The following is a 13159-nucleotide window of genomic DNA, read 5'->3' as shown; positions in this document are numbered from 1 at the left end:
GATGATTATTAATTACAAATGTTCATAAATAGCTTTCAAGGAATTAAGTGCTAATCATACGATGCACATTAATATAATTTTTTGATCGGACACACTTATTTTATTTTTATTTTTTTGTCTTAGGCACACTCTAATATTTTGAATTTTAACATTTTTTATATTCAGCAATTTATATTAGTAATATTTACCTTCAATAATATATACCTTCTGATTCCATGGATAAGAGCAAAGTCTTGCTTTAAATAAGAGATTGTGTAGAGACTGAATTAAAAAGCACAATTTAAAAAAAATTCTTAATGTTTTGACGAAGAAAAAGAAGAATTCATTATTTCATGAGTTGCTGTCACACTCTTGGCTAAGAGCTAAGAGTAAAACCTAACGCCATCTCTCTTGTCTTTTTTTTTTCCCTTATTTAAAAGAGATAATTTAAGATTAATTTTTTTTAATCTAAAATCACTCATTTAAATATAAATTCTTTTATTCATTCTCATTTTTTTATTTTCAGTCTAGGTACTATGATCTGATTTCATGTCTTGTTAAGATGTTCACTTGGTTCATATAAACATATTTGTTTCGATTAAGTGCGGACTAAATAAATGACTTTGGAACGTTCCAGCACCGAATACATGAATACTTCAGACACTAATTTTCTTCTTCTTCATATTTGTAGGTTTTGCCACGTTTGTAGATATTGTGATGTTCTATACTATTAATCTCGATGTTGTGTGTTTATTCACAGATTTATCATGTTTGATTTTATCTACTTTGAATTATATTGCTCTCGATAGATATAATTTTTATCAATTTAAATAAATGAATACTGTTTTTAGTAAAAAAAAAAAAAATGAATGGCTGCTACACTATTTAGGTTAAAAATTTCAAGCATTTGTCTTCTTCTTTATCCACCAAAGAGCGGTATATATAAATATTTTTTTTTATCTCGATGTATTTAAATAAGTGGTTTTTACATATATTTAGTTTGTTTTTGTGTTTTGTCTGGGATTCGTCGTCTAAGTGCTACATTAGTTTGTTCGCTGTGTTGGTGTGACATTATTTATTTTCCTATGTTGTTGCAGTGTTCCTTTAGTTTACATTAATTTTGTGAATATGTGTCTCAAATCATCTAACTAAAGTTTGTTAAGCTTTAGTGGTTGTTATAACTACCTTTAGCCAAGTTAGTTATGATAGGTGGTTATAGTTAGTTTGCTTGTGTATACTATAAATAAAGCTGTAATATTGCAGCAACTATAATGTGGTTGTAGTAACAGTAAGAGCTAGAAACTAAGAGAGACATAAGCCGTTCGTGATTCATAGAAATTTAGAGTAAAAAGATTAAAGGGAGAAAAAGAAAGATTGAGAGAAAGACTAGTATTGCTGATTCGTAAATAGTGATAGATAATAGGAGATCAATCTTAAGAAGACTTTAATCTTATAAAAGTTCAATCATTAATAGTGGATTAATCTTGCTTGTTTTCCCGTGATGTAGGTCTCATGAATTGAGATCAAACACATAAATTCTTGGTGTTATTCTTCCATTATCCTTCTTTAATTTTTGTTTGATTTGATTGTGAAAACTGTTTTTTTTCAAAACTGCAGAAAACGGAGAACGATAATCAGTCTCTATTTTCTGGTTTTTGGATTTTTCTGATTTTTTGATTTTTCTGGTTTTTTTGTTTTGTCCAAAACGTTCTCCATTTTCATTTTTTCTCTGCAATTATTTGTTTTCTGTTTTATTGGTTAATTCTTGTTGCAGATTCCAATATTATTTTAACAAATTTCACCCATACCAGATTCAACCAATGCTTTCCTTAAAAGTTTATTGTGATACTTCCATTTTATGAATAATACTAGTATGAGAAAAATGCTAATACTCCTTTTTGGTTTTTAAAGTTTCAAACACATTTTCTATGGGAAAAATATCACTACTCCTATTTGAAATTTATTGAACGAGAAAAGTTGATTACTATGAATATAATACATTTGACATAGTGGTTATAATTAAGCAAACAAATCTTAAGTAATTTATAGTTATTATTAACTATTTTTTATAATTAAATATTAGTAAATTAGTAGTTAAATGAATTTTCTCGAATTTGAACCAAAAATCTCTTTCTTATAGTTCCAAGAAAAAAACACATTGCAACTGATGAAATAAAATTACAAAAAAAAAATCTCATAATCACGTTAGCTAAACAATAAAATTGTTGATGCAGAAAATTGTGTTAACTGATATGCTTAATTTCTAAAATTCTTTGTCTAATTCTCCAATAGAATCATGAACTTTAATGTTGAGTGATATTCAAATTCAAAATTTGATAAATAAAGTTTAACTATAATAAAACACAAGAATAAAGAGAATGAAAATATTTAACTACCATATAATATAATATAAGCATACTAAGAAAAATGACTACTATAAAGTTGAAACCGTTATCTTAGTTGGTTTTAGTTACACTAATGTAAGGTAACTAAGTAACTAAAATATAAAACAAATAACAAATTAATATTAACTAAATTATATATATAAGAAAGTATACACCAAATTTTGAGGGTATTTGGTATCTACTTATAATTACTGAGAACTATATCATCATATAGCAAACCATATCAAAATTAAACAAGTATACACATTGAAATCGATTCATATTAAAATTCAAACACACGTTACATTTATGGAAACATTGCCTTTGCCACTATAATAATACACAATTGCTTCACCCCAAAAAAAAGAAGATAATAATAATACATAATATTTTTTTGAAATTTAATAATACACAATTGCAAGAATAAAAGTACACACATTAACTTGCCAAAAGGCCCATAAACTTAGTTTATTGCCCCGCAGGTGGTCCTAATCTGACCACTAGAGCCAGTAAGTGGACTAAGGTTCCCCATTTTAAGCATTGCATTAGCAAAATCAGTTTCAAAACTTGAAGGGTCACTACTATAACCATCTACAATAGAATCTGTGGATCCTTGATTGAAAAGTTCTTGATCAGAGTGGAAGAGACCCATTTGGCTTTGCAAGTTTGTGTAGTAAGAATTGTCAAATGTGTCTGGAGTAGTTGTGTCAAGTGGAGACAAATTGTTATCACCACCTGATGTAGGACAATTTGCTTGCAATGATGCTGCAAATGTTGGATCTATGTTGTCTTCATTGTATATCCTTGATCTGAAAAATCTACAGCTGGCTTGACCAATTGTGTGAGATCCTAAAACATCTGTTTTTTTTTTTTTTACAAATAAGAGTTAGAATGCATGGTAAATTTAATACTAATAAATATATAATATATATATGATGAGACTGAAATATTATGAACCAATGAATAACTAAATTTGTAGCCAATTGTAGGCACAACTTAGATCTTAAAAATTATGTATTCTCTTCTCTATGTCAAAATATAAATAAAAATTCATCAACAAAAATTGATATATTTAAATTATCAACTTTCTTTAATTTATTTTTATTTATATTACGGAATGATACATTTTAGAATAAATTTTGAGAAAGAAAAAAATCTGATACAAAAACACCCAAAGATTTTATTTTTTTGAATTGTTAATATTTTCTAAAGTATGAAATTTGATATTATCTAGTATATATAATGATGCTTGATATTTTATGCTTGTGTGTATAGTTACCTGATAGAGCAACCATTTCTTGGGTTGTGAAACCTTTTTTATCAAAAGCAGTGATTAGATTAGTTAGATCCGAAGTAGGTCCAGGTAAATTTGTGTTTGCAGAATCCAAACTTGCTGTGGTTGAATCCCTTCTCCCCAATTGCACTGTCCAACTAGGTCCACCTAACTGATCATAAATATTATTTTTAGTTTTTATTTTAATCTCTTCGTCCCACGGTAAATGTAAAAACATATATACTTACTGCGACAACAGAGTCTCTTGCAGCCACAGAGAGAATATCAGCACATGAGACAACATTGGGGCATAAACTCTCCACTTCACTCTTTATAGTGTCAATTACATCAAAACCCCTTAAGGAATTAGCATTTGGACCAGCTGATTTTTCACCTGTGAAACTTGATGTATCGTCTAGCAATACTGATCCATCACATCCCTATTATCAACGTCATAACATTCACCAACTAAATTAAAATTCAGTTTTTTTAGACTATAGTTTAATTTCATTAGTCGACTTTTTTGCTAGTTAATAAAGACGCGTTCTTTTGATAAACGCGTTTTTTAAAAGATTAAACAAATATACCAATGATGGAATTAGTTTATATAAGGATTTTTTAATGAATAAATAAAAATATTTCGTTTGATATGGTCTTGTAAGGATTAGTTATTTTGTTCGATTGTAGAATTAGTCCAGCGGAAAAGCGTGGAACTCTGTAACTAGTATAAAAATAATGTGGAATTCAAATCATAATTTCACCCTAGTGTTATTATGACGTGAATTTTATAAATTTTAAATGTGTTGAAATTTTGGATTCATCTCCTTTAGAAAATTCAATTTAAAAATAAATAAGCAACCTCATTTATTTATATAATTTTTTCATAGTTAAGAAGCATATGCAACCTCATTTATTAATAGTAAGTCGTATATTTTTTGATGAATTATTAAAAGAATCATTTTCTGATGAACAATAGTAATTAGCCAATCATAAGACTTAGTTATTTCAACTGTGTGCTATTTTTTTTTACCATTTTATTTAAATAAATAAAAAATAATAATTAAATATACTATGTACAATGTATTTTTTTCAACATACATTTACTTGCATTTTACACTAACCATTTATGCTAGACTCCATGGTATTGTTAACAATGAAAGGAGGAAGAAAGAGGAAGAAGAGAAAACAACCACTCTAGGGTTTCATATGATATAATAAACCAAAACTGAAGTTAATAGGGTTACAATGAGTATATATAGAGGAAAATAGAAAATATCTAAAATACCCTTACTACTAATATATAATAATATTATCTAATATCTCCCCTCAAACTCACGATGCATTAACATGGAGCATCGAGAGTTTGTCAACTAAAAAACGGAAACGTTTAATGGAATGCATCTTTGTGAACAAATCAGCAATCTGTAAAGAAGAAGGGACAAATGGTAGAGTAATAGTTCCATGCTGAAGATGATGACGAGTAAAATGACAATCAATCTCAATGTGTTTGGTGCGTTCATGAAAGACCGAGTTGTGAGCAATTTGAATAGCACTATTGTTATCACATTGCATCGGAGTTGGCTCAGCAAGAGAGATACCCATATCAGACAAAAGCCAACGCAACCAAATTATTTCAGCGGTAGTGGATGCCATAGCACGATATTCAGCTTCTGTAGAAGAGCGAGAGACAATGTCTTGTTTCTTACTCTTCCAAGAAATAAGAGAGTCTCCAAGAAAGATACAAAACCCTGTGGTGGATTTACGATCAGTGGTATCACCAGCCCAATCAGCATCAGAATAAGCTCGTAACTTCAATGAGGATGACGATGGAAAGAGAAGACTTTGAAATTGAGTTCCTCGAAGATAACGAAGAATCCGAAGAACTGCTGCCCAATGTACTGTAGTGGGGGAGACAACAAACTGACTAACAACATGAACAGCATAAGCAATGTCAGGTCTGGTAATCGTAAGATACACTAAGCTGCCAACCAAAGTACGATACAAAGTGGAATCTGGTAAAGGAACACCATCCGAGGGAGCATATTTTACATTCAACTCAAGAGGAGTATCTGCTGCTCTAGTATCAGAAAGACGAGCCTGATCAAGAATGTTGGCAATGTACTTGGATTGAGAAAGAAGGTAGCCTCTAGGAGAGTAGGCAACTTCAATCCCCAAGAAATAGCGAAGAGTTCCCAAGTCCTTCATCTCAAACTGTTTGGCTAACTGCAATTTCAACTCATTAATTCCACTAACATCATCACCTGTAATAATCATATCATCAACATATAGAGAAAGTATAATGCGACCATGAGTGGTGGACCTTATAAACAATGCAGAATCATGTTCACTAGAGCGAAAACCAAGAGAAGTGATCACAGTAGAGAATTTCTCAAACCAAGCTCGAGGAGCTTGTTTAAGACCATATAGAGCCTTTTTTAACTTACATACTTCCCCTGGATCATGAGAAACTCCTTGTGGAGGGACCATATAGACTTCTTCATGAAGCTCACCATTTAAAAAGGCATTTTTGACATCCATTTGGGAAATATGCCATTGACGAATAGATGCAACTGCAATAAGAGTACGAATAGTGGTCATCTTGGCTACAGGAGCAAAAGTTTCTTCATAATCCATACCATATTGTTGAGAGAAACCCTTAGCAACAAGACGTGCTTTGTAGCGCTCAACTGACCCATCAGACTTAGTTTTGATCTTGTATACCCAACGAGACCCAATAGCACGTTTTCCAGGAGGAAGAGGTACTAATTCCCAAGTGTTGGTTTTGTGCAATGCAGATAGTTCTTCTGCCATAGCCTGCTGCCAAAGAGGATCAAGAACAGCCTCTTTATAGGAAGAGGGCTCAGACAAACTGTGAATAGAGGTTAAGAAAGAAGCAAACGAAGCTGAGTAAGTTGAATAGACAAAATCAGGTAACTGAGTAGACTTACGTTGACGAGAAGGGTAACGAGGAGGATCAACAATCGCAGGAGGTGGTTGGACAGCCGGGGGGACAAGAGGGATGTCATCATGTGGAGTAGTAGTATTTGTCCTGCAATTCTCAACATTACAATCACTAGAAGCGCTATCATTAGGACCAAACGGATCAATATGGGTTAGTTCAGAACTCTTAGTAATCTGCGAATCAGAGGAAACAGAGTAAAAAGGAATGTGCTCAAGAAAAACAACATTACGAGATACATAAAGTTTTCTTGCATGAGGATCATAACAACGATAACCCTTTTGACCATCCCCATAACCAAGAAAAACACACATGGCTGAACGAGAAGACAACTTACTGCGCTCTACTTGAGGGCGAAGAACAAAACAAGTAGAACCAAAAACTTTCAAAGAATAGTAATCAGGGGTAGAAGCATATAATTTTTCAAAGGGAGACAAACCTGATATGATAGAGGATGGAATTCTATTAATAGCATGAACAGCAGTAAGAACTGCTTCTCCCCAAAACTCACTAGGAACTGAAGCGGACAACAAAAGGGAACGAGCAGTCTCTATAATGTGACGATGTTTCCTTTCAGCAACTCCATTTTGTTGAGGAGTATCAGTACAAGATGTTTGGTGGCGAGTGCCATCATAAGCAAGTAATTCAGAAAATTTATTAGAGGTATATTCACCACCTAAATCACAACGAAAACACTTTATAACAGAATTATGTTGAGTTTTGACCATTGCACGAAATATATGATAAATGTCAAAAAATTCAGACCGATTTTTCATAAGATAAACCCAACAATAACGAGTGTAATCATCAATAAACGAAACATAATATCTAGATCCACCTTTGGTGAGCACCGGTGATGGACCCCAAACATCAGAGTGAACTAAATCAAAAGGCGCATATGAAACGGAAACACTTTTACTAAACGGTAAAGCTGGAAATTTAGCAAGTTTACAACCACAACAATCTGAGATATCACAGGGTTTTAACTTTCCTAAGGCTCCAGTAGAAGCCAAATATTTTAATCTAGAAGCAGAAACATGTCCAAGGCGAGAATGCCATAAATAAAAACTAGAAGATAATGAATTCAAGCGAAAACTAGATAATAAGTCAGCAGTAGTTGTTGAGGCTGCAGTATCTGGGAGTCGTAGTTCATCCAAAACGTAAAGTCCCCCCTGTCTATGGCCTGTCCCAATCAGCCTCCCAGAATGTGGATCCTGCACACAACAAGAAGTGGAAGAAAACGTAACCGAATAACCGAAATCACATATTTGACTAACAGAAGCAAGACTCAAAGTAAGATTAGGAATATAATAAACATTAGAAAGAGACAAGTTAGGTGTGGAGACAGAACCAATGCCTGCTAGTGGCATAGGAGTTATAACCGACACAGACGAGGCAGGTTTCACAGACACAAAAGATTTATCATCGTATGTCATATGATGAGATGCTCCAGAATCAAGAATCCATATGGAAGGAGATATACCTGACATACCAGAGGAGTTCAAACCTTTAGAAGAGGTGGCAGACATGGCATGTGATTGAGTGGCAAGAAGTCTTTGAAGTTGTTCTGCAATATCAGATATTTGGGAAGCACTCTCAGATGAGTATACAGAACCAGAACTAGAGTCAATGGTAGGAGGAGCAGAAGCAACAACATTGGACGATGGCCCCCTAAAATTCTTCTTATGTGTTCTCCCCAATTTCGGACAACGTGCTTTCCAATGACCTTTTTCTTTGCAGAATGCACATTCATCATTACCAAGCCCAACTCTCCCTTGAGATGTTTTTTTTTGAACAGGAGCAACAAAAACAGATGGAGGAGCTGAGAGAATTTCCTTATTTAACATACCAGAATGAGTCTTAAGTCTGATTTCTTCTGCCAACAATTCACTAACTACTGATTCAACATTAGGAAGGGGGGAACGATGCAAAATACCCCCACGAAGGCCCTCAAAATCATCACGAAGAGCCATTAGAAACCAAACCAGACGTTGCTCCTCTCTTTGATCAATGTATGCTTTGACAGCTTTCAACTCAGGTGATTCCATAAGAGCCAATTGATCCCACAGATTAGTCATTGCCGAATAGAATTCCTGAATGGTCATACTGCTCTGCTTAAGGGCTCTAATATCACTTTCTAACTGATAACGTTTTGCAAAGTTAGACTGAACATACAAACGTTTCAAGTGATCCCAAATCTCTTTAGCAGTATCATATTTTGCTAGTTGTACTCCTATAGACAACTCAACAGAATTATTAATCCAAGTAATAATTTTTGAATTACTAACATTCCATGTTTTCAGATCTTTTGCATATTGAGTTTCATCCTTTTTATCTGTAGGCTTAACAGAAGTTCCATCAACAAAACCCCACATATCTTTTCCAATCAAAAAATTTTTCATCACATAACTCCAATAAGAGTAATTTTGTCCATTGAGGTGAACACTAACAGCTTGAAGAGAATCATCCTTAACACCAGCCATAACAAATAATGACAGAAAAATACGACAAACACAATCACTGAGAGAAAATAAATTAAGAATAACCTGGTGCTGTGCGAGCACGATTTCTCCCTCTCCAGACGTCGTTTCGTCGATCCGACCGTTGAAGACGAAGACCTATATGTTGCGAAACTGCTGTCCAAAAATCAGCCCGATCCAACGGTTAACGAATGCGCAATCGATGTTTTTCTGAGACTGATTTAACAAAATCGGGAATAGGGTTACTCTTCTCTTTTCTCTTTTGGTGGTTGTCTTTCCTATCAAAATAGTCTCTCTCTTCTCTACGGTAGATCCCAAAATCAACCAAAGCTCTTTGATACCATGTTAACAATGAAAGGAGGAAGAAAGAGGAAGAAGAGAAAACAACCACTCTAGGGTTTCATATGATATAATAAACCAAAACTGAAGTTAATAGGGTTACAATGAGTATATATAGAGGAAAATAGAAAATATCTAAAATACCCTTACTACTAATATATAATAATATTATCTAATAGGTATATCGTTTACAATGTATATAATATGTATATTTTATATAAAAAAACAAATGCTGGTACTACATATTACCTCTATTCCTTTTTATTAAGACTATATTTGGAAATTTTATACACACTATTAAGAAACTTAAGTAATGTATTAAAATTTTCCATTTAAGTACAAACTTTTAAAATTGTTTCAAATAATATTTGAGTTTAACATGATGTTAAAATGTATAAAATTAATTAGAAGGCATCCCTTTGGAAAAAAAAAAATTGATTAATACATTTAATAATTTAAAAATAGACATATTTACGAACAAATTTGATTTTCTTCAAACAATTTTTTCTCAATTTGATCGGGAAAGAATTATAATTTGTGAGATATACATAGAAGGAGGGTTCAAGTTACACTTTTTAACACTTTGATAATGTTACACTATTTAAATAACTTTTTTTTACTTAGATATATATTTTACAAAATTAACCATTGGATTGAAAGTAATTAGATCATTTTTATGATATTTTGCATACATATAAATTTATTTGACAATATCATAGAGATGCATCAAAATTAATGTTGTCTAAAAAAGCATTAAATTTTTTTTATAATCTTTCAATCTAATGATCATTTTGTAATTAAAAAAAATATATATATATATATATATATTTAGTAAAAAATTATTGAGGATATTACACTGTTCATATGTGTATATATATAGAGAAATAATTGAATATAACTCTACTGTAAAATTACTATGACTAATAACTTAATATAAATATTGAATTTTATCATTCAATGGTTAAAGTATGAGTTTTTAATAAAGATATCAACTAAACACGTTTTCATAACAATTTGATAATTGATCAAATAACTTCATGTGAATTGATAACAAACTTTTCAAAAATAAATAAATATATATAAGCATGCATGTGTACGTATATTATGTTTAGAGTCAATTTTATGTTTTGTATCACATATAAACTTGTTTTCACCATTAAATTGATAAATTTCATCGTTAGATAAAATGAGATATGATGAAATTTATTGAAGCAATGATAAAAAATAAATATTTTTATGATACAATATTATCTTAGTTGTTGAATAAGCAATACTATATATGTTCAGCTAATACAATTCATATATATATTTTGGACACAAAAATAAAAAAGATGGAAGAAGTGGAACTTGCTTGAACAAAGCAATCGTGAAAATGGAGACGAAGAAGTGATGCACCCATGCGAGGCTCATCATTCACAGCCAAATCAATTTGTGTCTTAATGGTTGAAAGTACATCAGGACACGTTGTTGCGTAAAAATCAGAGGACAATTGGGCTGTTACTATCCCAACAACAAACCATAACATAAAACAATATGTGAAAATTGGAATAATTTTAGCCATGGTTGTTATGATTAATGAGATCGAATTCTATATATTTGTGTGGAGAGGCTTATGCTTATGCTTATGTATTTTGCGTTGTTATATCTATAAATTCTTATTTATATAGGAGCTAGGCCTACATTGTGATTTTCTCCGGTCAATATATCACAAACAAATCATTATAATTTTTTATATATATTGTACTATAGTGAGCGTGATGTCTTCATATAAATTTAAATCTCGTTTACAATTTGACAATAAATTTTGAATGGTTTAATTATTTATTTATTCATTAAACCCTGTTATACCTAAAATAGATATTATTTTATATATTAGGTACGAAAAAGTAATACCTAAATTTGGTATGTTCGGTTATTGAATTAAATAAAGAATAATACACATCCTAAATAAAGTTATTTAAATAAAAGAAAACGACCGACACAAAAAATTTAATATGTATATTTTTCATATCTCATAATAAATGTCATTTTTGTTTATTGTACATGCATTAAAAAATAATAATAAAGAAAAAAGAGAACGAAAATTTTAACAAATTCTTTTATTAATTATTAATGTGTTTTTTGCTATTATAAATTAAAATTAAAATAAAATGCTATAAAAATAATGTATAAATAATATTAATTAATTAAATGATCCAATTAAAAAAAAAATAGTTAATCTTACATATGAAAATGACCACAATTTTTTTTTGTTCTTAAAGTATCATTAGACAAATGGAGTCTATAGTATAGATATAGTTGTGGATGAGGCACAAGAAAAAAAAAATGGGCATGCAAACATATAATGTTGTAAGCTTTGAATCCCCTCCACAAGTGTTCGAAAGCACATTATAGAGACTTTCAACATGGCCGAATTAATGAAGCTTTCGTTGTTACTTCAATTATAACTTAAGGACAGTTGCCAAGATGTTGATGTGAGGGAGTTCTCTTAACTACACCCTATCAAATTTAAGCAATTCAAATATCTCATGCTTCTCCGTAATTTATGTTGGGTCAACAAGTGAAATATTTTATTAATACAAAATTTTGATATCACGTATTCGGCTAAAACTTTAAGATAAGGAATATAATATTAATCATCTACTTTATATATTCAATTAATTCATAGTCAATATAAAATTAATTAGTCAGAATTTAACAAACAGTGCATATGAATCTTCTTATTTATAGAATACATTTTTCGTCCAACGTGGAATTTTTTCTCACACTCACACATCAATAATTTTAGCTTATAATGTTATTTTTTTAGAAAGACTTCATAATGTTATTATTTTTTAACATTTTTTTGTTGTTGACATTTTCTCGATTTTTTTCTTTTATGTTTTCTTTGTATTTTAAAACATGTAAGTTTGGTTTTTCTTTTTTTGTTGGTACAAACATCTTTATTTGGTTTGTCACTAGGTCGAATCTTTCTTCATTCATTGTGCACAAAGCCTTTTATCTTTTGTGTGACTTCTTAATTTCTATGTTTTTATATAGATTAAAAATGCAAATTTTTACTTTATTTAGGACTACGCAGCTTCTGTTTAGTTTAGTGGTGTTTTGTGTTGAATCTGTTGTCAGGTTTGCTTTGTTGTCTCATCGACTTGTTAAGTTTTCATGTATAAAATTGAGATTTTATTTTGTTTTGTGTTTGTTTCGGTACCAATTTTATTCTCACTTTAGTTCTTTACTATTTCAGTTATCATTAATCTTCAAAAATCTCTCGTATCTATTTAAAAAAAAATATTGGTGTGCACTGAAATAAAATGTTTAATAAATTTATAAACATTTGAGATATATGTATACATTGTTGTTCTTTTTAAGCTTAATTATTTGGATAATTTTATTATCTTTATATATATACATATTGTTTCCATGTGGGTGTTATAATGTTTTACGTTCTTTTAGCTCTTTTATTTTATTATTTTTGTGAGTAATAATAAATATTTTATTTGTCACACAATAAATATAACATTTGTAAAAATAGTTTTTTTTAAAAAGACTATAATAATTTTTGGTTCCTAATACAATTTTTAGCAAAATTATTATTTTATATTTTGATATTATTTCTAATTTGTATAAAACACTAAAATGTGAACGTTATTATATGATAGAAAAAGTAGTATGTTGTATCTATCAAGAGGGTGGCATTTAAGAGAATAAATAAATTGGTGCACTATACATTAGTTGACTTTTGACTTAG

At 30.5% G+C, this 13159-nt stretch overlaps 1 protein-coding gene across 1 annotated transcript; it reads right to left on the bottom strand.

Moving 5' to 3' along the window:
- Positions 1 to 2624: 2624 nt before the first annotated feature.
- LOC101490245 (cationic peroxidase 1) lies at positions 2625 to 11060 on the bottom strand. Its single transcript, XM_012713576.3, has 4 exons — positions 10766 to 11060; positions 3885 to 4076; positions 3643 to 3808; positions 2625 to 3221 (listed from the first exon to the last, which is right to left on the bottom strand). Exons 1-4 carry the CDS (start codon positions 10973 to 10975, stop codon positions 2827 to 2829), a joined length of 963 nt encoding a protein of 320 aa, XP_012569030.1. The 5' UTR covers positions 10976 to 11060; the 3' UTR covers positions 2625 to 2826.
- Positions 11061 to 13159: the final 2099 nt, after the last annotated feature.

This window comes from Cicer arietinum, chromosome 3 (assembly GCF_000331145.2).
Source record: "Cicer arietinum cultivar CDC Frontier isolate Library 1 chromosome 3, Cicar.CDCFrontier_v2.0, whole genome shotgun sequence".
Taxonomy (NCBI): domain Eukaryota; kingdom Viridiplantae; phylum Streptophyta; class Magnoliopsida; order Fabales; family Fabaceae; genus Cicer; species Cicer arietinum.
This window is presented reverse-complemented; position numbering and strand designations above follow the sequence as displayed.